General features: G+C 36.8%; 1 protein-coding gene across 1 annotated transcript in view; it reads left to right on the top strand.

The window, feature by feature from the left end:
• The first annotated feature begins 3,746 nt into the window (after positions 1-3,746).
• Positions 3,747-26,060, top strand: part of LOC135481092 (DENN domain-containing protein 1B-like) — a 38,995-nt gene continuing 16,681 nt past the window's right edge. The window contains exons 1-16 of the mRNA XM_064761025.1: positions 3,747-3,921; positions 6,134-6,195; positions 6,426-6,469; positions 6,671-6,720; positions 7,596-7,703; positions 8,281-8,440; positions 8,698-8,751; positions 9,108-9,169; positions 9,674-9,823; positions 13,077-13,122; positions 15,285-15,386; positions 17,772-17,889; positions 18,744-18,877; positions 19,258-19,389; positions 20,054-20,113; positions 23,751-23,783. Coding sequence (XP_064617095.1) covers positions 3,905-3,921; positions 6,134-6,195; positions 6,426-6,469; positions 6,671-6,720; positions 7,596-7,703; positions 8,281-8,440; positions 8,698-8,751; positions 9,108-9,169; positions 9,674-9,823; positions 13,077-13,122; positions 15,285-15,386; positions 17,772-17,889; positions 18,744-18,877; positions 19,258-19,389; positions 20,054-20,113; positions 23,751-23,783 — 1,332 coding nt within the window. The 5' untranslated portion in view covers positions 3,747-3,904. The remainder of the gene's footprint in view (positions 3,922-6,133; positions 6,196-6,425; positions 6,470-6,670; positions 6,721-7,595; positions 7,704-8,280; positions 8,441-8,697; positions 8,752-9,107; positions 9,170-9,673; positions 9,824-13,076; positions 13,123-15,284; positions 15,387-17,771; positions 17,890-18,743; positions 18,878-19,257; positions 19,390-20,053; positions 20,114-23,750; positions 23,784-26,060) is intronic.

The following is a 26,060-nucleotide window of genomic DNA, read 5'->3' as shown; positions in this document are numbered from 1 at the left end:
GGTGAGACAGCTGGTCAGTAAATGTCAACAAAGGTTGCCTAACACTTTTAACAAGTCACATGACACAGTAGGACTGTTTTTACCTTTGACCAAAAGAGTTCCAACTCGAAACTCCACAACTGTCTCTGAAATGCTGGAAAGGACCTGTATATAGGGGCCTACTTGAATTGTACTGAATAAGTGCATCCTTGAAAGTTCTTGATTTTTGCAATGTGAATTGCAATATTGCTTGTTCAAGTGGCATGATAAATCATCTATCTAAACAGTTTCCATTAATCTTTTGAATGCGGGTATTTAGACTTGAAAGTGCTGGAAAACAGGGTCATATTAAACTAATTCTTCAATCTTTTCAACTGTATTTGTGACCAATATTTATAAACATACTGAGAGAACTGTAGCCTGTAGAAATATGATTTGTAAAGATTAGTGAAGCTTGAATCTTAAGTGATACAAACAAATCATTTTATTGTCATTGTAAGTGTGATTTCCACTGAAGAGGTGCTTAGAGGTTAAAAGGTTGAAGATTTACAGTAGGTTCTTAATAGAACTAGAAACTCTTCACAGATGGGAACCCTTTTTTCATTCAGTGTTACTGCTGTGGATGTTCTACAAATATAAGTGTTTGGAGAGGTTCTTTCAAATATGTGTGTAACATTACAACAGGCCCGAAGAAGCTATGCACAATCTGGCCTTACTTGGCCTCTCCAGCTTTGGAGTTTATGCTTGAAGGAAGGATAAAGCTTGTAGCATGAGATCTTTACATATTAACGGGAAAGACGTAATCGTCCGTTACTTTTGAATCACAATCTGATCGGTTAGGGTCTGTAACGCTCGTCATTTTCAAACTGTATCTAATACCGCTTAACCTGGGGCTAGGGGCCGTAAAGGTAGCCATGCTCATTACATCAGCATGATGCCTTTATGAACAGTTGCAATTAAAGCGCGACTGAGATACTTGTTTAATTGTTATTTGACATGGAACTCATTCACGGACTACGAATTTGAACTTTGATATGGAATTCATGCCTGGAATATTCATTGTCTGCCCGGCATCATTGAAAACTGATGACCGCTTCTCTCTTGTGTGTTACCAGCTTTATTTCTTATTTGTATAATTTCTTGCATACCTTTGTCTTTGGGAGCTAGTGTTAAACGTTTTGGAATTGGATCTTGTGATTATCGACTTGGAACGCCCTTTACGGACTACGAATTGTATATGAATGTCGGACTTGACGCTTATATTCAATTTACAGGTACATGTATGCGTGTATATATATTATATATTTTGACCATATACAACTTGTGTAGTTGTTTTACTGTTGTATATGCTTAACTCATGTCTTCTGTTATAAGGTTTGCCTGCGGGCTACCTGCAGATGGTCCTGGGTTTCCCTCGGGCTCTGCCCTATTTCCTCCACCGTACTGCTGGCTGCCATTGTACAAGTGAAATATTCTTGAGTACGGCATAAAAACACCAGTCAAATAAATAAGTTTATTCTAGTATTCAAATCATTGCTGTCAAACATGTAAACTTTGAAGGTGTAGGTAGAGCTGTTAACCCGACTTCTCGTTAATCAAATGTGTATCAGAAGTTGATAAGCTTGAATTGAACAAAAGTCAAAGACACTCGTAACAGATGGTTGAGTGGGTGAGTGAGTGAGTGCATGGTTGAATGCCTCACATTTATTTATTTGACTGTTATTTAATCAATTTGATGTGTGTATGTGTGTGGAGAGGGGAGTGGGAGTCATCAAAAGAAAACAAAGGGTAATGTTCAGGAAAATTGTAAACAGAGCCCCAGGAACTATGATAACGCCTAATTTTGAATAACTGTTCTTGGACCCTAATTGGGAAGGTCTTCCAGCAAGTTGGGGATGGTTGTGGGTTTCCCATGTGCCCCGCCCCGGTTTCCTTCCCACAAAATGCTGACCGGCGTCATATAAGTGAAATATTCTTTAGTACGGTCTAAAACACCAATCAAATAAATAAATAAATAAATAAATAAATTGAACAACTGATCCATGACCAGTAGCATCTGACAAATAAGACCAGTTTGGCAATTACCTGTCCAGTTGTGATGGTTTCCTTTATGTTCTAGCTGTCCGGATACATCAACCAAATAAGCTGGACACAGTAATATATAAAATTGGCGTGAAAATGATTTGTTTGACAGGACAGGTACTTTGTTTAACGCTGTTATATTATGGTAGTCAGTTTTATGGGTGGGGAAAACTGGGAACGCTTGGCATAGCCCATTAACGTTTGGTAAGCTAGTGATGATGAGATATGCAGACCATCTTGTGGAAGTGATGACAAGCATGGTGTCAACCAATTGTTGTCATCAAGAATGTAAGATCTGTTAGAGGATACAGGAGAAAGTACAAATTTGCTGTATATGAATACTGGCATGTACGAAGCTGCAGTCCCTCAAATCCACCATTAAACATCTGGGCACATGGCCATGTGCGGATCCTCTGCAGCTGTACGTGGGAAGGTCTGCCATCAACCTGCGGTTGGTTGTGGCTTTCCCCATGGCTCTGACTGCTTTCCTCCTCCATGATCCTGACTGCTGTCATGCAAGTGAAATATTCTTAAGTTCATCATAAAACACCATTCAAATATATATAGCCAGTTGAGGGCTCTTGAGACATGGTGATGAGTGTTCTCGTTCACATGCTGGTTTCCTCTCTGGTCGTAAGTGGAAAGGTCTAGCAGCAACCCGTTGACGGTCGTGGCTCTCACTGGTTTCCTCCCACCATAATGCTGGCCGCAGTGGCACAAGTGAGGATCAGACAGAAAGAGAAGTAAGCGCCGTCATCAAATCGTACTCCTGCTAGCCTGAGTAGTGTGGGTGGTGTGTGGAGAGGTGTCATTTTGTTAGCCATGTCTTTCTTGGCGTGAACATTTCGTTCCACTCATTGTCTATGTAACCATTAAAAAATTGTGTGTTGATTCTAGTACAAAATGTACAATCAGAGTTTCCCAGCCACAAAGGAAAAGACTTACTCCCACCTGGCAAAATGAGAATACTACAATAGCCTTAAATAGGTCTGTGTAACATATACATTTGGCTGACTTGGTTATCGACTAATTTTGTTTGTCAGGTATCTGGTGAAAGTCGGTGGTTTATTCTGTGAGTTGTGGTTTTCTCCTCCCATAAATCAAACCAATGTTATAGAAGTGAAACTTGATTGTACATAGCATTATTAAACAATAATCAATCAATCAGTCAATCAACTAATCTGAGACAATGGTCTGTAAACTGCAGGTGGCCTACAATGGCTTGAAATATTAGACCTGTATGAAGGAGATATTGTGGATTTGATGAAAAATATATGTACTGTGTGAAAATTTCCTTGAGTTCAGGTGGTTTATGCTGATTTTCTTAAGATGAAAATTCAACATCGTTAGACAACAACAGAATAAATAAATAAATATTAAGGCACGAGCAAAACAAAACAAAACGAAACAGCAAGAAAGGCAGTTGATGGATTCGAACTCTGACCTGCCCTACCCATATACTTTCATAGTGATGATTTTGACGGGAATTCCTATTCCATACAACGAATGTTGGCAGGCGACTGACCTTCAAGGTGAGACCTTACACGCAGACTTCCTGGCCTGAATGACCGAAGTTTGCTCGGTACAAGTCCCCAGTGAAAGGATCGTACATACTGGTTAGAGAGTATATATCCCCCCCCACCCCCTCCCTCCACCCGGCCGTCAGAATCAAAATGGTGGTCTAGGAAGGAAGGAAGACAAAGTTATTCTAGGATACAGAAGAAAAAAATGTTTCACCCAACTCCACTGTAGGAAAATGAGTGCAGAGAGGAACGTGTCATTTAATTTTATTTTATTCAGAAAGAGATAAATTTGATATTTGGAGATCTTCCTGCAGTTCACCATGGGATCCCGTGTAAGGTGGGTTATGACAAGTGCACTACAACAACAACACGAATGACAACAAAGTCTCAAAACTCGGTGGAGAATCAATTTTTGCAGCGATCAAAGCCTGTGACTACCGTAACGGTTTAAGAGTTCGTCAAATACATGAATCTATAATTCAGCTAATTGAGAGAATTGGTTGTATGGGGATTGAGCTGTATCTTTGAGTAGTTTGAGATGTCATAATACGTGAAATGGCAACTTGTTGAAACATTGAATCCAGCAACAAACATTCTGAGCAACCACATAGCTTTGGTTTAGTGTAACCTATCTTATTATATTTCAGCTGTTGTAGTAATCATATATGGCTTTAATCGTGTTCATTGAAAAATCAGATTCTGGAAACTGAGCATTAAAGTAAATGTTTGGACGCATGAAATAAACTTGACTGCTTCTGTAGTAGAATCTTAAAATCCATGATAACTGATAACACAAATATTACTAAATGCTGCCTGTTGGATGGCCTAGATTTTGCTCATTGAGAGGCAAAACAAGCTTTGCCAACATTTTTAAAAGTTGTTTATACATGTATATATTCCAAACTCCACCAAATCTGTATTGATTTTATTTTCTTTGATTGCTTTTGCATGTCTCTGTAACATATGTGCTTCTCTCGTTGAACTTAGCGTTGATGTCTGCAAAAGGATGTCACATGTGCACTCCTTTGCGTCAGTTAATGATGCTATGCAGTTTGATGCCCAATTCAGGAAGAGAACTTGTAAAACCTGTGTTACAGAGACATGGGACAGTGGTAAAAAAGACTAGTGTGTTGAAAAGATAGCATCATAGCATGTGTATATATAAAACAATTACTGCAGTAGATAAGGCTTATTTTGCCTCTGAGCAAGTGATTTATCTGCGATCTTACAGACAGCATTTAGTAGCATTTGTGTTGTCGGTAATTATAGGTATTTATATTTTGACGACAGACTGGGTCTGCATTATTACCCATTTTAAACCTAGTGATGCGATTCTTGGAATTCTGTACATAAAGCTTAACTGAATTCGAAGTTCTTTTAAGGTTTAGGTAAATCTGTAATGAGACTACACCTGGGATTTTTGGCAAAAGATCTATATCCATTTTCAGTATTTCACGAAGAATAGCTCAAATTATTGCCCTCTCAGTAAATATCAGGTACTTAGCAGTACTATTAAATAAATTAACAACTTAATGTCTGTTCAATTAAATAACAGAAAACATAATTAAATTTAAAAAGAGTACAGGTATAATAATGCAGAGGTAAACATTTGCATGTAAATTTCAAATGTTTACCCTGGCTTTCAATTCTCATGCCGGGATTTTTAATCAAGTCAATAAATTTTCTTTGGAAAGCCAATCAGTTGTCGTGTTTACCCAAAACCAAGTTATGAAATCACAATACAGTGACAGCATCACAATAACTTATGGAAGAAATATACAGGTACAGTCAAGAAATTTCAGATATATTTTCATCTTGTTTTGGATGATTGTTTGTTATAAATATAGATCTGGCCACAGGCAACTGACCCAAATGTTGATAAATACCAGCGCAACAAAAATTCCAGTGGTCCCAGACAGTATTGACGTTGAGACCTACTATGCAGAGAGCATAGTGTATATGTAAATAAATAGGTATAGAAATTCCATAATTGTAGCAGGCTTTATGTTACCATTTTATTGAGACTAAGCATCATGCTTAGCATCAACTTAACAATGCATATTATCATTTTGATATACATGCAATACAAGATACACACTTTTCCAGGGAGATACCATTTAATCATTGCACAAAAAGTTCTCTATTTATGGACTAGAAAATGAAAGAAGAAAAGAAGGCAAACAGTTTTAAAATGTACCTTGTAACAATCTATTATCTCTGTCTAGAAATATGATTAATATATTTGATTAGTGTTTACATCGCACTGAAGAATATTTCACTTGTATGAAGACAACCAGCTTTATGGTGGGAAGGAATGAAACAGATCTTTGCTGGCAGATCTTCTAATGTACGACCAAGGAGAAAACTAGCATCAGCTGGACTTGAACTCACAGTGACTGCATTGGTGAGAAGCTTCTGAATCATTGAGGCCTCGAGAACTGCGTTTACATTAGAGCTGTATTTACATGAGAGCTGTATTTACATGAGAGCTGTATTTACAAGGATATTATTGATATTACCGATTACCAAAGTACTATTTTTCATTTCAGAGATAAGCCTAAGCGCCTGTTCGAGTTTTTCGCAGAAGTGGCAAAGCCTGATAATGACACAGGTGTGTATTTAGCGTAAATAGAAAAACAAAAGCTATCTGAAGTTTTGTTTTATCAAGGAATTAAATTGACAAAACACACTTTTTTGAATTCAGCATTATGGTTGAAGTAATACGAAAACATGTTAGCTTTGTGTCACACTTATGATAGCTCTTAAATTACAGACAAATCACTCATTTGAGTACTGTGACTGAGAAGAACAACAAATATGTGCCCAATTTCTCTGTTTCAGAAGCCTTCATTTTGCAGTCATACCCGCCCAATTTCAATGAGGAGGTAACTCTTTATTTCCTTCTGGTACTTTCATCTGATTTTTTCATGATACCATTCCCATAGATTTACACGTCGCTTTGCGTTTGTTTTTATTGAGAAATTGAATTTTCATCAATAATTGATAGAGTTTGTTATATCAGGCACAGTTTTTTTGTTTTGTTTTGTATCTTTGTATTGTCTTGCTAATTCTTGTTTCTTTTGCAGGATGTCATCAACAACGTTACTAAGTTCGCCTTCCCCTGTGAGACAGACGGGTATGAAACGTACATAATCAAAAATCCTAAATTCAAAAGTTATTATATATTGTATTATGAGATGTGGGTACAGTCACCCATTGTTAGAGAGGGGATTTTTGAGATTCCCTCTGCTTCCTGAATTGTTCACTAGACTATTGTGGCAGTAAGCAGTCAATGACGCTGTCTTGTGTGGTTCACTGAAGACCACTTACCTCCCTTCAATATGACATTACCTAATTCTTCAACCTTTTCAACCACCACTGCAACCAATATTTCGAATAGAGAACTATGGGGTAGTAGGAAAATGATCTGCACAGTTTTTTGAAGCTTGCATCTTCAGTGACACAAACAAATCATTGTTGGTGTCGTTTTCATAATAGTTGTATGCATAAATTCCACTGAAAAAAGTGCTTAGGTGGTCGTTTTTTAGTATGTTACAGGTGGTAGAGTTTGCCAGTCACTCACCAGATGTGGTTTACTTAGGATGCTCTGGTGTCCTTCATACAATAAAACTCACAGCCATAAATTATACAAGGGAAAAATTCTTGAGCATAGTGTTAAAAAATTGAAAAATTGAGAAATTGAAAAATAAATAAATAAGTAAATACACTGTATTAGGGAAATATTTCATAGTTAAATAAGGATATTAAATTGATGGAATTGTTTTTCATTTGAACACATTAAATTTGTGTTGAATAATAGTAAATTGTTCTGCCTATGTAGCACTTTTTGTTAATTAATTTGTTAATGACTTCAGTAAACAAAATCAAAAATTATATTTGATCTTCAAAATGTATTTTGTTGAATAAAGTAATACTTCAGAATCAACTTTAGAGTCACTCGGTTACTTTCCCTTTTCTGTTAGAATTTCGACTACTTATTTGCTATTTCAGTTCGGCCGTGGATCACTTCACCTTTGTGCTGACCGACTTGGAGAGTATGTACAGGTTTGGGTTCTGTCGACACGCCACAGGAGCTCAGACCTGCCTCTGTGTCATCAGGTCAGATTGTAGCAAAGTTTGGCTATGAATTATGACATTATGACAACAGAGTGATATCTGTTCATTGTGTTTTCAGATATTTTGTGCTCATAACATTTACATCCAATGCATAACAGGGTGTAGAAGATTGATGTCATCAAGTCTGTCAATCACTGTGTCTTAAACTACCAGTATACTTGTTTATACCATATGTGTAATAAAGTTTTAATAATAAAGGCACTGTAGTATCACTGTTTAGTTAATTTTAATGCAGTAGCTTAAGTAAGAAATGCATATAGCTAACTTGTTGGCTTCTCAGATTGACATCTTGCAAACGAATGTACATATTTGTGGGATTTAGCAATCCCTGGAGACCAGGTAGACTATCAAGGAGACCAGGAACACTATCAAGGAGACCAGGTACACTATCAAATTGGTTCTTCTGAAAGGTAACTAACTCTTGGTCAAATCTTGTTAGAAAGTTTGTCAGATACCAGACAAAGGGCTGTGATTCCCTCTGAGCTCTGTCAGGTTTCCACCATCATGAAGTCTTCTCATGTGGAATGCAATGGAATGAATGATTCTTTTGTGCTTTCAGTTTTTTACCCTGGTTTGAAGTTTTTTACAACTTTCTGAACCATCTGGCTGAAGTTCTCAACCGTTCAGAGAAAAATGTGATTGAGCCTTTACTGCGGTCAGCTTATGTGCAAGAGGTGCCTGGTGCGGGGATTCCTGTCACTGTGGTCGCTCAACAAGAGGTGAGAGGGCAGTGTAAAATTTATAATTCACTTGTAAGTGGTTTTATGGACGTGTTATTGTATGTTATGTGTTCATCTTGTTTAAATGTTCAGTCTGCATTCCAGAAACCTGCATCAAAGTACTTTTGCAGCAGTGTTTGGAAAAGAGAGAAGTGATGAAAAACAATTTTTTCAAAATATGTAAATCTTAAAACTAATCTTTTGAATTGTGAAACTACTCAGATATCTTAAAGGTTTTTTTGTGTGATTGTTTACAGATGTTCAGTTTTACGACACCAGATCCTGGAAAACTGCCCAGCATTCCCAGTAGTGTGAGTGTTATACTTATATGTATGGGTAACACAGTGGATAAGTATGTGAAAGATAGATTCAGAATTGCCTAGTTTTCACCAAACTGCCTTTTTGACTTCTGTGCTACAAATTACATATTACATCTATCCTGCTTTTAACTTTGGTCTACGCTAAATTTTTTTATGGGCTTTGCATTAAATGCACATTTTAAATTATGTTATGCATTTAACATCTATGAAATGAATAAATACATTGCTGTTTGGCCAAAGAAACACCAGTGGAATCTTTAAATATGTCAGTAAACTGTTAACATGATATTATTGTTTAATCAGACCTGAAGTTGATCGAATGATGATTGGCTTTGTTTGTCTTGCAGAGGAACCTAACAGAATATTACAATGCAGTAGATTGTAACAATATGATGAAGATATTTGCTGGGTGAGTCCGGATTCTGAATACAAATCTTCATTCTATGCCTGTAGGATATTTTTTAACACTCCCAGTTGACGGGAGCATAAAGTGGGCATATTATCAAAAAGTAATACTTATGATTTCTCTGCCACAATGTGATTTATTAAAGCTTGAACAATTGTACATTGTCTTTATAATAATTTATAATATTTACTCCTCTGACAGAAGGGTGGGTGTAAATACACATAAGTATGTCTTTTGTACAACATTTATGTGTTATTTATTACTATAGAGAAATTCAGACATAAACCTTGATATATCAACATTTAACATCATATATGTACCTCATACAGAGGACTGGACTTTTGCTTGTTTTCTTCTTCTGTCGTTTGTTTTTATTTTGCGTCATTATTTCTTTGAAATGTACTAAAGTTCTGAACCCAAATTTAAAGGAAGTGTAGAGGTTCAAATAGGTGAACGATCTTTGGCTTAGTAGTTTAGTTTACTGGTACCTATTTTATGTTTGTACAGTATGTTGAATGAACGCCGCATCTTGATAACCTCAAAGAAGCTGAGTCGATTAACTGCCTGTGTTCACGGCTCAGAGGCTCTCCTTTACCCCATGCATTGGCAACATCTCTTCATTCCCGTCCTACCTGCACATCTGATAGATTATTGTAGGTGAGTTACCTCCCTTTGCCAGCTCGACCGATGTCTGCATATCTACAGTATATGTTTGTTACACAAGCCTGCAGTTAACTGGTCAGTTTTAATGGATAGAATGTGTAATTCAAGAACAGTTTTAGAAATATGGACTGCCTACATGCACCAAAGCACAGATGAATTTAGCTGTGCATGTCGAACAGTGTGCGTGTAGAAAATTTATGTTAGAAATTTAACCATAAGTGGGAAGGTTTGCCAGCATCCTGCGGATGGTCGTGGGTTCCCCCCAGGCTGTGCTGGGTTTCATCCCTCCATAATGCTGGCCACTGTCGCGTAAGTGAGATATTTTTGAGTAAGCCGTAAAACATCAATCAAATAAATAAATAAGTAAATAAATAAATTTACCACTATCTTATATAGGCTTGTCATAATCCAAGACCAGAGTGTTGCAATTTCTTCTTAATTTTTTCGTGCATAGATTTTTCAGAAATAGGAGTTGGTGCGTGCAGATATTTCTCAGTGTGCATGTAACTTTTTTGCCTGAATTTAACGTGTGAAGGATGGATGCATTACTTACTTGTGTACCTATAACTTTGTTTTTTGAGGGTTTTTTTTTATGTTTTGTCTTAAATTGTGACTTATGAATTAAAAAGTCCTGATGACATAGCTCTAAAGGGCTGGAACGATCCTATCATTTGAGGAACACTTACTATAGTGGTCACTAGAACAGCATGAACTGGGCGTTAGCTGACTTTCAATATGAAAGCCAGATGCAGTGGTCTAATACAGACTTCTGTAAGCACTAGTTATCTCCCCTGACATACAAGAAATCAAAAACGAAGACTGATTGGCAAAATCCGTTTAGTTCACTTTTTCTCCGAGATGAGTATAAGGTGGTGTTACACCTCATTCATTCGGTCTAGTTATTATAATTACAGGTTGACGTGGTCCTGGTGCAGGGCATTAGCCAGGATCTGAAAATAGGGCGTCCAAAAGGTAGGGGGTTTGGGGGCCGCCACTTGAGGCCCCCGTAAATAAGCAGGGGGTCTGCCGCCGGAGACATTTTATCGCCACTGTATCATTGAAAATCAAGACCTTTTAATAGCTTTAATTGCCATTATATCACTGGAAATAATGTATTACTATTGGACCCAAGAAATTGACAGTTTTTAGGGGCACCCAATATATCACACTTTTCCCACCAATGACTGACACTGAGTGCGAATCACTAAAAAGAGTACATAAATTTTATATTAAACTATGTAAGGTTACAATCTGTTATGCTTTGGACAACCAAGTGTGAAACAGGAGGTAGAAAAACAAATTGAACTGTAAAATACACAATTCAATACAGATGCAAGGAAAACAATGGCAATTTGGCACAGCAGTTCTGACAGTTCAAGTGTGAATGCTGTGAATCAGGAGGTAGAAATAAATAAACTGTGAACAATAAAATACACAAAAATGCATATAAAAGGAAAACAATCAAAATGCATGGTAATTTGGCACAGCAGGTGCATGTCACTCACAGTTACACTACGTCACATTAAAATGCAACGGAACCAAATCAGAATACAGTATACATAGCTCTTACAACTGAGACTGAGAACAGGCAAAATTATCACCACTGAATCTGTGACTGTCACTCACTAAAAAGAGTAGTGTCACCAATCACCATACGATTTGAGCAGCTAAGTCACAGTAGGTAGAAATAAACTAATAGAAAAATATTCACAATCTAGTATACATACATATAATGTTAATACACTTTGAAACAGTGTACTGGGCTGTGGGCTGGGACTCGCCGTGCCTGTCGCGCGCTTAATGGGACTCCTGTCTCGTGGGTCGTCTACAATTTCTTCATCGCCGTCACTCTCGCTGCTGACATCGACATGGCTACTGCTGCTACTGGGATTTGCTATTTCTTTTGACCGAAAAAAGTCCGTAATTTTCCCTTCCGACATGCCTACAACTAGTAAAAACCGATCGCACAAACTGACAATTTAATGAGCACGTGTGAAAGAAAAAGTTCTCGGACGACGCAGTTGCAATCCCAATCGTCAATCTTCGGGTTTTCCCGATCCTTTCCGGTCGGCACTGTGTACAGAGCGCGAGTCTGAAGCCCTCCTCAAAATTAACCCGCGAACTTTACTATTATTGTACCTTAAAATATCGTATTTTGACGAAAGTAGTTCGGATCCATATCCTTACTTGGTCATTTGCAGATGATTTTGTCACTGATTACGAGCGCCAATGCAGACAACAACAACAACACAACCTCACGTATGTTTCGATGGAACGATCTTAAATATATTTATTTTGTTTTTAACCCCCCCAAAAAAATGTTGATTCAAAATTTTGCCCGTCCAAAATACCCCTTTTGGCTGGATTGCCCGTCCAGTTGGACGGGTGGACGGGTGTCTGGCTAGCATCATGTCCTGGTGGAACACCTGTTGAAAATGTCAGATTGTTATTTAGTTGCACTTTTAAAGCTGTGCAATTTTTGATTTTATCCTTTTCTTTCTAACTGCTTGTTTTCACCAGACAACCAGAAATGGTAACAAGCTAATATTTATTTATTTATTTGATTGGTGTTTTACGCCGTACTCAAGAATATTTCACTTATACGACGGTGACCAGCATTATAGTGGGTGGAAACTAGGAAGTGCCCAGGGGAAACCCAGGACCATCTGCACTCTGCTGGTAGACCTTCCCGCGTACTAACAAACTAATAGCATTTACCCCGGCAATGCTATTGGATAACAGCTATAATTCATTCTAAGCCTGTCCATTGTTCGGTCAAAAACCTTGTTCTTTGTTGAAGAATTAGAAAGTTCCATGAGAAAAATCAAACACCATTAAGAAAAACAGGTGCAAATTCACAATACTGTAATTGTTCAACCATTTTGGCATGTTTCTCAGGTGTTTATTCAAACATATTATGAAGGCATTAGTCCGTGATGACTGATCAAATTATACTTTTTGTGAAGCCCTGAAACTGACCAATCCAGGCAATGGAGTTTTGTCTCCAAATCAAATTAAAAATGTGCATAAATTACACTGAAAGTTGCGCTTTCGTGTGCGAAAAGGTTGAGGAATTAGGGTAGCGGCTTGCATCATCCCACAAAAGTTCAGTGTCTTACTATTATACAGTGGTCCTCTGACAAGACTTATCTGTCTGAGAGAGATAGGATTAGATAAATTTAACAAGAATTTGGCTTTAGCCATTTAAATTTCTACAAGTTAATATATGCAATGTTCTCTGTTTCAGTGCTCCCATGCCATACCTGATAGGAGTACATTCATCCATCATGCAGGTAAGCAGTCTGGGCTTCATTTACAGTATTTGATCGCCTAAAATGGTACTGATGTCAACAGCAGTATGAACATCTATGATGATCAGCAGTCTTTTGACAACAGCACTCATTCTGTAAAACTTGTTTGAAAAAGTATCTGATGTTTACATGTATTTGTATTGTGGCGTGCATGATATTTTGTGGTCATTTTGTAACAACAGTCATTATGTAAAAATGGTTTTAAAAAGTACTTATTTATATTTACTTATATGATGGACTTGCATGATGATCTAAAGTCATTTTTTTTGCATGTGGTAAGGTCTGCCAGCATGGTCGTGGGTTTCCCTCGGCTCTCCCCAGTTTCCTCCAACTATAATGCTGGCCACCGTTGTAAAAGTGAAATATTCTTGAGTACGGCGTAAAATACCAATCAGATAAAGTAATAAATCTATAGTCATTTTGAAACAACAATCATTCTGTAGAAGTGGTCTAAACAGTACCTACAACATCTGAAACAAGAACCAGCGCTCCAGGTAAGGGGTGTATCAGCATAATTTATGCCTCCAAAAATGCTTCATAGACATACAGGTTAAAAAATAGGCGTACCAAATATATGGAAACAATTTCAGGTATGCATTGATTTCTGCGTTCATGTTATTTCACGTTCATAAGCCTAATCACTGACGAGTATCGGAGGTAACTACTTTGACAGTGGTGATTCGTTGTCCCTGTCAGAAAGTCACTGAAAACATAATATTGTAAAAGTTGTAAGGACGAAAAGAAATCCTATATGATGGCCACTGTTGGGGTGTCAAGTGTAGAAATATCAAAAATAACCTCTTGCCAGTTAAACCCTAAATTTAACTAGCGTTCTGCATGTAGATGTGTTTAATTTCATGTTGATGTACTTTCTTATACTTTCATTATGCCAATTTTCTTCACTGATCTCTTTAGTAAACAGTGTAAAAATTCTGTCAGTTATTGTGAATTAATTGAAAAAAGTAAGCCCTTAGTAGTCTTAATCCTGGCAAAGATTTAATTGTAACTTGATTGACATTGCATTTGTAGGGCGACAAAAATATATTCCATTATAGACAGAACGCATATTAAAGAGTGCGAAAAGTTAGCCGTAAATGTGGTCTTCAATGGTTTTTTTTATTTTCCTTCAATGAGAAAAAAAAAACCCTGAAAATAATTTTTGTATGGTGGGTGTTTGGGACCACCTTTTGGTATATATGGTCTTTGTGTAATAATGTTATAAATGAGGTTGTAACACATTTGCAAATAAGTTTTGATGCGCTTTCATCTGATTTTGGCATCATTTTTATGCTTTTTTTTTCTCCTTTATATATTTTGGTATAATAAATGAAAGGAAAGGGCAATGATGCTAAATAGACTTTTCTTAAACCTAAGGGGGGGGGCCTCCGTGGCTCAGTTGGTTAGCACGCTAGCGCAGCTTAATGACCCATGAGTCTCTCACCAATGCGGTCGCTGTGTCGCTGTGTCCAACTCATGCTGGCTTCCTCTCCGGCTGTAAGTGGGAATGGGAAGGTCTATCAGCAACCTGCGGATGGTTGTGGGTTTCCACCGAGCTATGCCCGGTTTCCACCCACCATAATGCTGGCTGCCGTCGTATAAGTGAAATATTCTTGAGTACGGTGTAAAACACCAATCAAATAAATAAATAAATAAACAAACCTAAGGGTGCTTAATTTGTGCATGGTTTCTAGTTTGGTTTTCTCTGATTAGCCAGTACTCTAATATATATCCTGAATGACCTGACATTTAGACCACAAAAGAGCATTTTTGGAGGCAAATAAATGTTATGAGATATTGCTTCTGGTGCTAAAATTTACATTTTTTCCAGTAGGATGTCATCCTACCTTTAAAACACCCCTCAAAGCACCTTTCTAATATCAATAGAACTCCAAGAATCTGGAAACGTTGGCGGCTTAGTCATGGATGACATTTTAAGTCATTTATGGCAAACCAGTACTCCTTTGCTATAATTTGGAGGTGTACCATACTGCCACAGAAAAATATATTTAGCTGGAACACTGAATAAAACCATTCTGTAAAATATAGTTTGAAAAAGTGAAAAATTTATGTTTTAGCGTTCATTTGCACACATTAACAGCAAAAATTCATTTGGTAAACATCCTCAATACATGGACTGACTTCAGAAAATCCGCCGGTCAGAGTTGGGGGACGCTATCATTGTGGATGCTGATAACAACACAGTGGAATCTGAACATGATGACCTGGAGGACATTCCTGGGGAAGTGGTGAGTTGATCATCACATTGACTGAAGCCCTGTCGGTCTGGGATCAACCCTGTGGAAGGAATTTAATTACTGGAGGTTGATTTACTGCAGCTGAGACAAGCATGAATGCAACATCCTACAAATAGAGAGTTCCTTACTCTGTTGGACACTTTCCAGTAGATATTGTATCTATCATGTCTCAGTGTAAATTATTTAAATGATGTTGTAAATTACAATAAGGATGTTTCGAGTTCAAACTCTGTCTTCACTAAAGGTTGGGAAAAAAAATCCCTACTGTATAACATGACCTGTCAAAAATGTTAGGCAACTGTTTTTATCACATTTACTATAACACTGACGACTGAAAACAACGGCTGTTGAACATTTTTTGACAAGTCACATAATACAGTAGGATTGTTTTTCCCTTAGTGACAAAAGAGTTTGTGCCTGGAAACTCCCCTATTGAGAGTGTTCCGTCCACTGAATATTTGATCCACTGATTTGTCAAAAGTTCTGTTCTGTTCGCATACATGTGCATGGGATCGAGAAAATGCCTTAAGTTCCGTGTTAGTCATTATTTAACTGATAATAATTAATAACATTTCGGTGTACATACTAACATCATTGTCAAGCATGTTGAACTGAACATTCTAACATCATTGTCAAGCATGTTGAACTGAACATTCTAACATCATTGTCAAGCATGTTGAGATACAACAAAGTTTCAGTGAACATTCGGACATCCTTGTTAACCATGTTGAGAACTAAGTTTCAGTGAACATTCTAACATCATTGTTAACCATGTTGAGATACAACAAAGTTTCAGTGAACATTCTAACATCATTGTCAAGCATGTTGAGATACAACAAAGTTTCAGTGAACATTCTGACATCATTGTTAACCATGGTGAGATACAACAAAGTTTCAGTGAACATTCTGACATCATTGTTAACCATGTTGAGATACAACAAAGTTTCAGTGAACATTCTAACATCATTGTCAAGCATGTTGAGATACAACAAAGTTTCAGTGAACATTCTAACATCATTGTCAAGCATGTTGAGATACAACAAAGTTTCAGTGAACATTCTAACATCATTGTCAAGCATGTTGAGATACAACAAAGTTTCAGTGAACATTCTGACATCATTGTTAACCATGGTGAGATACAACAAAGTTTCAGTGAACATTCTGACATCATTGTTAACCATGTTGAGATACAACAAAGTTTCAGTGAACATTCTAACATCATTGTCAAGCATGTTGAGATACAACTAAGTTTCAGTGAACATTCTAACATTGTTGTCAAGCATGTTGAGATACAACAAAGTTTCAGTGAACATTCTGACATCGTTGTCAAGCACGTTGAGATACAACAAAGTTTCAGTGAACATTCTAACATCATTGTCAAGCATGTTGAGATGAACATTCTGACATCATTGTTAACCTGTTGAGATACAACTAAGTTTCATTGAACATTCTAACATCATTGTCAAGCATGTTGAGATACAACTAAGTTTCAGTGAACATTCTAACATCATTGTCAAGCATGTGGAGATACAACAAAGTTTCAGTGAACATTCTGACATCATTGTCAAGCATGTTGAGATACAACAAAGTTTCAGTGAACATTCTAACATCGTTGTTAACCATGTTGAGATACAACAAAGTTTCAGTGAACATTCTGACATCGTTGTTAACCATGTTGAGATACAACAAAGTTTCAGTGAACATCCTGACATCGTTGTTAACCATGTTGAGATACAACTAAGTTTCAGTGAACATTCTGACATTGTTGTCATGCACGTTGAGATACAACAAAGTTTCAGTGAACATTCTAACATCATTGTCAAGCACGTTGAGATGAACATTCTAACATCATTGTCAAGCATGTTGAGATACAACAAAGTTTCAGTGAACATTCTAACATCATTGTCAAGCATGTTGAGATACAACAAAGTTTCAGTGAACATTCTAACATGGTTGTCAAGCATGATGAACATTCTAACATCATTGTTAACCATGTTGAGATACAACTAAGTTTCAGTGAACATTCTAACATGGTTGTCAAGCATGATGAACATTCTAACATCATTGTTAACCATGTTGAGATACAACAAAGTTTCAGTGAACATTCTAACATCATTGTTAACCATGTTGAGATACAACTAAGTTTCAGTGAACATTCTAACATGGTTGTCAAGCATGATGAACATTCTAACATCATTGTCAAGCATGTTGAGATACAACAAAGTTTCAGTGAACATTCTAACATCATTGTTAACCATGTTGAGATACAACAAAGTTTCAGTGAACATTCTAACATTGTTGTCAAGCATGTTGAGATAAAACAGCAACAGCTAATGGTAGATCATTGATACTGATCTTATCCTGTTTCACTTCCAGGTGTCTCATCTGAAGAAAGCTTTACGTAGTCAACAGAGCGATCGCATCAAAACCACAGTACCTTTGACCGGGGACGCTATTTCTAAGGCATTTCTGCATGCCCTTGTTAAGCTCATAGGTAAGTCATTTTTCCACTTGAACAATTAACAGTACACCGTGCTGTCAGAAGCCTAGAACTCAAAAATGAGACAGAAATATTTTGAATGCAAATTTTTGTCAGGAATTTACTGTATTAAAAGTACACAAGGTTTACTTTCCTCATCAGTTTATATTATTTTAATATGCCTTTGTAGTACGTGGGAAGGTCTGGCAGCAACCTGCGGATGGTCGTGGGTTTCCACCACCATAATGCTGGCCGTCATGTAAAAGTGAAATATTCTTGAGTACGGCGTAAACACCAATCAAATAAATCAAATAATTAAATAAATAAACATGCCTTTGTAAATAATGTGTCAGCATTTTGAACAGCTAACAATGATGGATTCTTACAGCGTTAGCCTTCTAAAAAAAATCAGATTATTATTCAGTGCAATCGTTTTGTTAAAGTAAGTTTCCGCAGTTATTTTTCTGTATATTAAAGGTTTCAGCGTAATTTTTTATGCTTTCTCAAGCTTATCCCGAGAGTGTTAGTAACGGCATTTATTTCGTGTGAGCAAAGTGCAAAATCATGAAAATGATTTTTCCATGATGAAATCCCGCGAAAAGGATTTACTGTGGTATTTTAGGAGTTTCTAATTAGCTAATTTATCAGCAGAATGGAAATGATGTTTGGGTTATTTGTTTTGTTGTGAATGTTGTAAGATTTACCATTACTCCATATACACAGTGTTCATTGTGGAGGAATAGTTTTATTGGAGAGACGATAGTGATAATTTGCAGTAGTTTGGTACTTAAATGCCATTGTGTTTTATTTACAATTCACAAAAAGAAATTTTTCTGATTTTCAACGTTTTTTGACAATTTTGATTTCAGGGGGTTACAGAGAAGCACTTCTGTTCAGGACAGGTGAACCAATCACATTTGAGCCGGAGGCGTTTGTCAGAACCCGACCGATCCATATGCAGCCTTTCCTGGAAAAAATGTTACATCTACAGATATTTCAACAGGTATGTTCTGAATGGCTGGTTATGTTTTGAAAGGAAGGCATTGATTGGAAGGCCATTCTCTTCATGTATTGCTTGATTTTGCACATTGACAATATTATTGGCTGGTGGAATTAAGCAGGTTAAATTTTGTTATCTAGTCATATGTCTTTTGATTAATTTTGCTTCATAGCTGGTTGTTTTTTATAAGACATCTGCTGATTGGATGATCAAGTTTCAGCATGTGGAATTTCATTGGTTTGTCAAACATGGCATTCCTCATATTGAATTCAAAGAAAAAAAAAACTAAGGTGATCATTGTGCGAGGATGATTTCCTTGCTTTCATTTAATTTTGATCAGTAAATCAGCTTGTGTTTATTGATTTGTTTCGGCGTTGTTTCAGTTTATTAATGAGCGGTTAGACATGCTCAACACAGGTCAAGGTTTCTCTGACATCTTTGAGGCAGAAGCCACCATGCAGGGAGACAAGCTGAATGCTCAGTCCCGTTACAAAGACTGGCTCAGTAGTATGAAGGTAAGCATGCAAAGGACCTTTATGTATCCAGTTTTGTTCTTCAAGACTGGACATATGTCTGCAATGTCCCGTTTGTTGTTTCACAGTTGCTACATGGCAGTTCTATACTCTGATGCACTCTTGCTCCGACAATTCAAGGCAAAGTCCCTCAGACTTTATTCCTGCCATTTACGAAATATGTCATTATAAATATATTTACGTATGGTGAATAAACATTCAATTCAATTCAGTTCAGTTAAAAAAAATTCAATTAAATTAGAATGCAGACATTGATAATATATGCACAAGTTAACAATGTTGTATGTTGAGTCTACACGTATGCCATTCAAAGCGGAGGGGATTAGCATGGTGGCAATGACTCAAGTTTGTGTCAATCTGTGGATGGAGTTTGGGTTTCCCCTGGGCTCTGTGCCCGGTTTCCTCCCACCATGGTGCTGGTCGCTGTTGTATAAGTGAAGTATTGTTGAGAATTTTGTAAAACACCATTTAATAAATAAATTAATAAATAAATAAATCAAGTGTGTGTCAGTCTGGTGTATGTGTCAATCTATGTGGCTAATTTACCATTTTCTGTAAATATGCTATTTGATGTAATTACATTATGTAGATGATCATGACTGGATATTTCAATTCAGGGAGGCAAGTTGTTTTGTTTCTTCCACAGAAACAGGGTAAAAAACTTCAGAGAGGGAGCAAAGATGCCTGGTCAGACCTGAAGAAAAAGGTAATGCATGTTTGTACTTCCCTTGATTTATCTTGGGACATATCATCTTTATTATGATATGGCTTTGTGGAAATAAATGCTATAATTTTTGTTCGTAAAAGCCATTGGCCTCACTGGTTATAATTGTAGAATGTACTGTACTGTTCCTTAATGTGCACTTATTAAAAATGTCATCCTATTGTTGCGTTAAGAAACAAGGAAGGTATTGTGTGGATTATAACATACATGTAGCATGGTTTCAACAGACATTTATAGTTTGATGTTGGATAGACATTTTCTTTGCATATGTAGCTCATATCAGAGTATTTAAGAAATAACCCTTGCTCTCAAAACGAAAGTATGGGGAGTCTGTTGCAGACTTGTTCCTTGTACAAAATTTTGAGCGAAATGACTCATAAAAAACCTCTGGTTTCAACAGACATTTATAGTTTGATGTTGGCTAGAAACAGAACATTCAAAACTCTAAGCATCATGTCTAGAGGCTACTTTTGAAGTTTTTGAAATGTGGAATGCATTTATTTGTGTTGTACTGCTGGTAGTATACAGCTTTGACACAGTGAATCTCCTCTCAGAGACATTTTCCATGCACATGTAACTGATCTGGGCTATGCTTCAAACTCCATAAAACACTGGGTTACCTGTGATTGCCCACCTGTAATTAGTACCAGTTAAATAAAATATGATCATATGGTTGTGAAATTTTCACCACATAAATATGCTCAGCATAGGTTTACCCAGTGGGGTATATTGTTGTCTTTGAGACGCCCTATTCTGACAGAGTTAACATTTGAGAGATAGGGAAAGTAGGAGAAAATTGGAAATGAGACGGCCTGATTTCTAATTCTGGCTAAATCTGTGGTACTCATCTAAAGACCAAATATTATCAATACAGATACATGTAACCAAGGTAACAGTAGATTAAATAGCCATATTATCCCAAGCCTTTGACTTTGGACTTGCTTATGTTTACCTGAGCAACACAGACTTAACTATAAATTGTCACCTGTATGAGATAATCTGTGTGTTCCATTTGTACAGTGTCTGGGTTATCCCTCGGGCATTATCTGTCATGTCTGAGTCACTGGATCACACGTAAGCTACTGCAGTGATTGCGCGACATTCTTGGACAGTATCCTGTTTCCTCTCGCCTCTTCGACAGTAGAAGTTAGGGGAATGAGTCCACAAAGCTATTTCTGACTTACCCTAATTCTTCAACCTTTTTGAGAAGCCTGTGCGACCAGTATTTTGAAACATTTTGAGAAAAATATGGGTGTAGAGAAATAATTTGTACAGTTTTATGAAGCTCGCCTCTTAAAGGAGAAGGAAACATAAAAACGATGCCAAAATCAGATGAAAGAGCGTCAAAACTTATTTGCAAATATGATCTTTAATATTTTGGGGGATTTTTTTTTTCCAAGAGAAAAATATTTGAAAATATTGTTGTATGGTGGGTATTTGGGACCAGCTTTTGGTAATTATGGTAGTTGTATAATAAAGTTCTAAATAAGGATGTGATGCTTGTCTGATAAATTTATTTGAATGTAAATTTGTTGTTTATATCGAAACATATGCATTTAACCTAATTTATGATAATATTTATGAACATATTAAAAATATAAATACGATCCAAATTGGGGTTTAATACGTTTATTTGTTAGGTGAAAAGAACAAATTCAAATGCAAAAATATTTATTAAGCCTGTGTTACATCCTCATTTATGACATTATTAAACAAAGACTATAAATACCAAAAGGTGGTCCCAAATACCCACCATACAAAAATGGCTTTCAAGTGTCATTTTCTCCTTAAGGAAAAATCAGAAAAAATATTGAAACCACATTTAGGAATAACTTTTTGCACTCTTTCATCTGAACTTTATGTCATTTTTATGTTTTCTCCACCTTTAAGTGATGCAAACAAATTATTGTAGTGTCAATTTCATAATTGTATGCATACATTCCACTGATAAGTGCTTTATAGGTTGAAAAGGTTGAAGATTTACAGTAAGTAAAAATGTAAGAATGGTTAGTTTTTGGCAGTATATCAAGATATTGACATATTTGTCATAAGGTGACACTGTCAAAGTGGCCCAAATTTTAATTTCTATGATCTAAATATAAGCACTAATATTGTATTTCATATTTTGACTCTAGTCAGAAATGGTTTTGTAGAATCAGCCTCAAGGACTTGGTTTTAATCCCTTTCTCAGACAATACAGTTGAAGATTCTGCTGCTTCAGTTATTCTTGGGACCTTTGTGACAAGGCGTTGTTGATGGCACTTTCTTGTGTGGTCTAACATGAAGTCTCCTGGAGACTGCATCCCATCCACAAGTATTACATATGACACACATCAGAAAGATTGCCAGTAACTTGCCAAATGTCAGTGGTTTACTCTGGGCTCTCTGGTTTCCTCCTCCATCAGTATTTGACATCATTTCACATGTATATCTAAAAAATTCTTCAGTAGTGTGTCAAAGAGCAATCAAAAACACAGTACATAAACTGTTTGATATGTTTACATGACTCTGTATCACTCTGTATAGCTTGCCGCTATTCCAGCCAGTAGTTCTGATATCCATGGTTACTTGTCACTCTCTTGTTCTCGGTATTGGTGTATGATTGGATTAGTGTGAAATATCTCTAAGACAACTGGTTTGCTTGATTTTTATACCATGGCCACATTTGTATCTGGCACTCTACAGTTTAATATGTGAGAGTCACTGAAATACATGAACATGTATCTGGGTCACTGTGATATCACTAAGTCATTGTAATTTATCTCTATCACTGTAATATGTGTGAGTCTGTGATATCACTAAGTCATTGTAATTTATCTCTTTGGCTGTAATATGTGTGAGTCTGTGATATCACTAAGTCATTGTAATTTGTCTCTATCACTGTAATATGTGTGAGTCTCTTTGATATCACTAAGTCATTGTAATTTATCTCTTTCACTGTAATTCGTGTGAGTCTGTGATATCACTGTCATTGCGAATCATCTCTGTTACTGTAATATCTGGGAGTCAGTGCGATATCAGTGAGTCATTTCATCACTATGGTATATGGGAGTCACTGATGTCGATGAGTCATTATGATGTACCTCTATCACTATTATATCAATGAGTCAGTGAAATATGATACATCTAGATCTCTGGAATTTCATAACACCTCTGAAATAACCTATATAACTGTCTACCCTGTGACATAATCAGATGAACTCATTTATTTACTAAAATTTCATAGTAATCCATAGTAATATCACTGACCCAGAACAATACCACTGAATCTGTGATATCATGGAGTCTGAGTTGCCCTGATATCATCGAATCACTTTAAAACCACTGAATATAACTTACTGTAATATCACTGACTCACTTTAATATCACTGACTCACTTTAATATCACTGAATCGCCATAATACCACTTAATCTGAGTTTCTGTGATATCACTGAGTCACTGTTATGTTAAAGCTGAGTTTCTGTGATAACACTGATTCACTTTAATATCAATGAATCGCCATAATACCACTAAATCTGAGTTTTGGTGATATCACTGAGTCACTGTTATGTTACACATGAATTTCCGTGATAACACTGAATCACTGTAATGAAACTGTCCACTGATTTTTCCCACTAGGCTGGTCCAATGATGGACAGCGCTGTCAAATCTGTAAGTGGTTTTGCATGTCCTCCCTTAACTGACTTCCATATGACTTCCCTTACCAGACTTCCATATATCCTACCTTACCTGACTTCCATATGACTTCCCTTACCAGATTCCATATGTCCTCTCTTACCTGACTTCCAAATCACTTCACTCGCAGACAAGAAATTTAAAAAAAACACAAACGAAGAAATTAAGTTTTTGATGACTACTAAAGTTTATGACCCCCCCCCCACCTCTGCCCCTGTCCATCATCCACCTGCATTTTTACACTAGATTGTCATGATTAAATAAAGTTGCTGAAATATTGGGTGTATTTTTGTGTAAAACATTTCTGAATGTAAAATACCTTCTGCATCCCTTATTTCCTTTCCCTGCAACATTGTGTCAAAATGAATACAATGTTCATGGTTCATTGTTCTGCTTTCTTCCTGACTACAACCCAAACCCCTCACCCTTCCCGTTTTGTTTCCAATCTGTCAATCAGTCAGTCAGTCACTCAGTCAAGCAATCACTTCAGTCAAATAATTGGTTTGCTGCTCACTCCACTAAATCGTGAAATCTGCTGTCATGTGGACGTGTATTTATTGATCATATTAAACTATTCTCAGACAATGTATACTACAGTACAACTTGTAAACTTTTTATTTCTGTTCTAACCCTTCTGTTCCTAATTAGAGCGTAAATGATTTATTGAATTTCAAGAAGAGAGATAGCTGCAAATTCATCATGCATTGATCTACTGTAAGATTTCCAAAATGCCCTAAGGTTCATTCTTCTTCATTCTCCTCCCCTCAAACCCAACCTACATGTACTCCCCCAAGGGTCCCTGAGCAGACAAAGACTCCACCCCTGCCCACTGTTATCCGTTGTCAAGCCTGAAGTATGGTGGCATGTTTGAGATGCTGTTTTATCTTCGTATTTCTGGGTGAACCTTGTGCATATGAACCAAGTTGGAATTTTTGCCATAAATCATAAAGTTCTTTTCAGCAGTGTTATTGCCCCCCTTTTTTTGGTTTTTGACCGTTACATCCATCCTCTGCTGCCAGCTTGAGGCATCGGCAGGCTTGTACGGCTGTAATTGATATCTTGGAGAACATTTCATCACGCTTTTGGTGGTAGCAATTTTATGTCTGATCTGTAAATTGATCGCTATAGATTCCCATGTTCTCACTATTCACAGAGCCTTGCTGACAAATATTAGGGTGTCAGTTATTGGTGTATGTGTTCGCACAGACTTTAACGTTGTTAAAAACAAGTTTATTAAAACCACTGTACATCACAAGTGGGAAAGCTTGTAAGTAACTCCCCAAAGGCTGGTGGTTTATCTGGACCAACCTAGTTCCCTCCAACCATAAAACTGACCACCAGCGTACAGGTGAAAAATCCTTGACTGGCATTAAACTACAACTGAATAAATAAATAAATAAATAAATAAATGATGATAAAGATGAGCATGCCCAGTACCAAGTGTTTTGAAGACCTTCACCTTATTCAAACAGTGTGATTAAGTAAACTGCAGTCACAAATAAGTCTCCCGAATTTGCCACCATGCTGTTATTGAACACACTTCTAACAGACTCTCAGTCCTTTCATTAAAGAAAACTTGAGTTTGTTCTCACGGACTCAGTGGCGTAGTTTTATTACTCTGCTCATAGATTTACAATCGACTTCTAAATACGTGCACTACTGACATGTTTTGCTGGTATGTCTATGTGAAAACAACCACACTTCATGACACCCAGTGCTGAGGTATAGCGTGGAAAAGTTCAGCAGTAACATGCTGTAGGTCGATGGTTTAACCCTGGCACATAGGTTTCTTCAACACACTGCTTTCATGGAAGTGAAAAAAATCTTCAGTAGAGTGGTAAGCAGCAAATAATAAAATAAATAAGCAAATAAATAAAATAAATAAACCTTAATACTAATACCTTCATCCAGGTATATATGGATGTGACAAATTGGAATTTAGTTTAAATTGAAATTAATGCTGTCACAGTACAAGTTTAAACTTGTAAGCAATTCTGCTCAGGGCTAATGGGGATCTCGTGAAACTGCTTCCCGCTTGTATCAAGGCGATTCAAAGCTCTGAGCTTTTTCGTTCTTTTCTTTAGTACATCACAATTGTCAATGAAACTTTTATGAAGTCACGGATGAAAAGGAGGAGTTTTACTGTCATTTGGACATTCTCTGTCGGATCGAGTTTCCCGTTGCAGTGTGTATATATATGACAGTGTTGATATACATATTTGTGTGCAGTTGAAATAACCATGTGCATTTTGT

This window comes from Liolophura sinensis, chromosome 13 (assembly GCF_032854445.1).
Source record: "Liolophura sinensis isolate JHLJ2023 chromosome 13, CUHK_Ljap_v2, whole genome shotgun sequence".
Taxonomy (NCBI): Eukaryota; Metazoa; Mollusca; class Polyplacophora; order Chitonida; family Chitonidae; genus Liolophura; species Liolophura sinensis.
The sequence above is the reverse complement of the archived record's forward strand: the minus strand, read 5'-3'. Positions and strand labels throughout refer to the sequence as shown.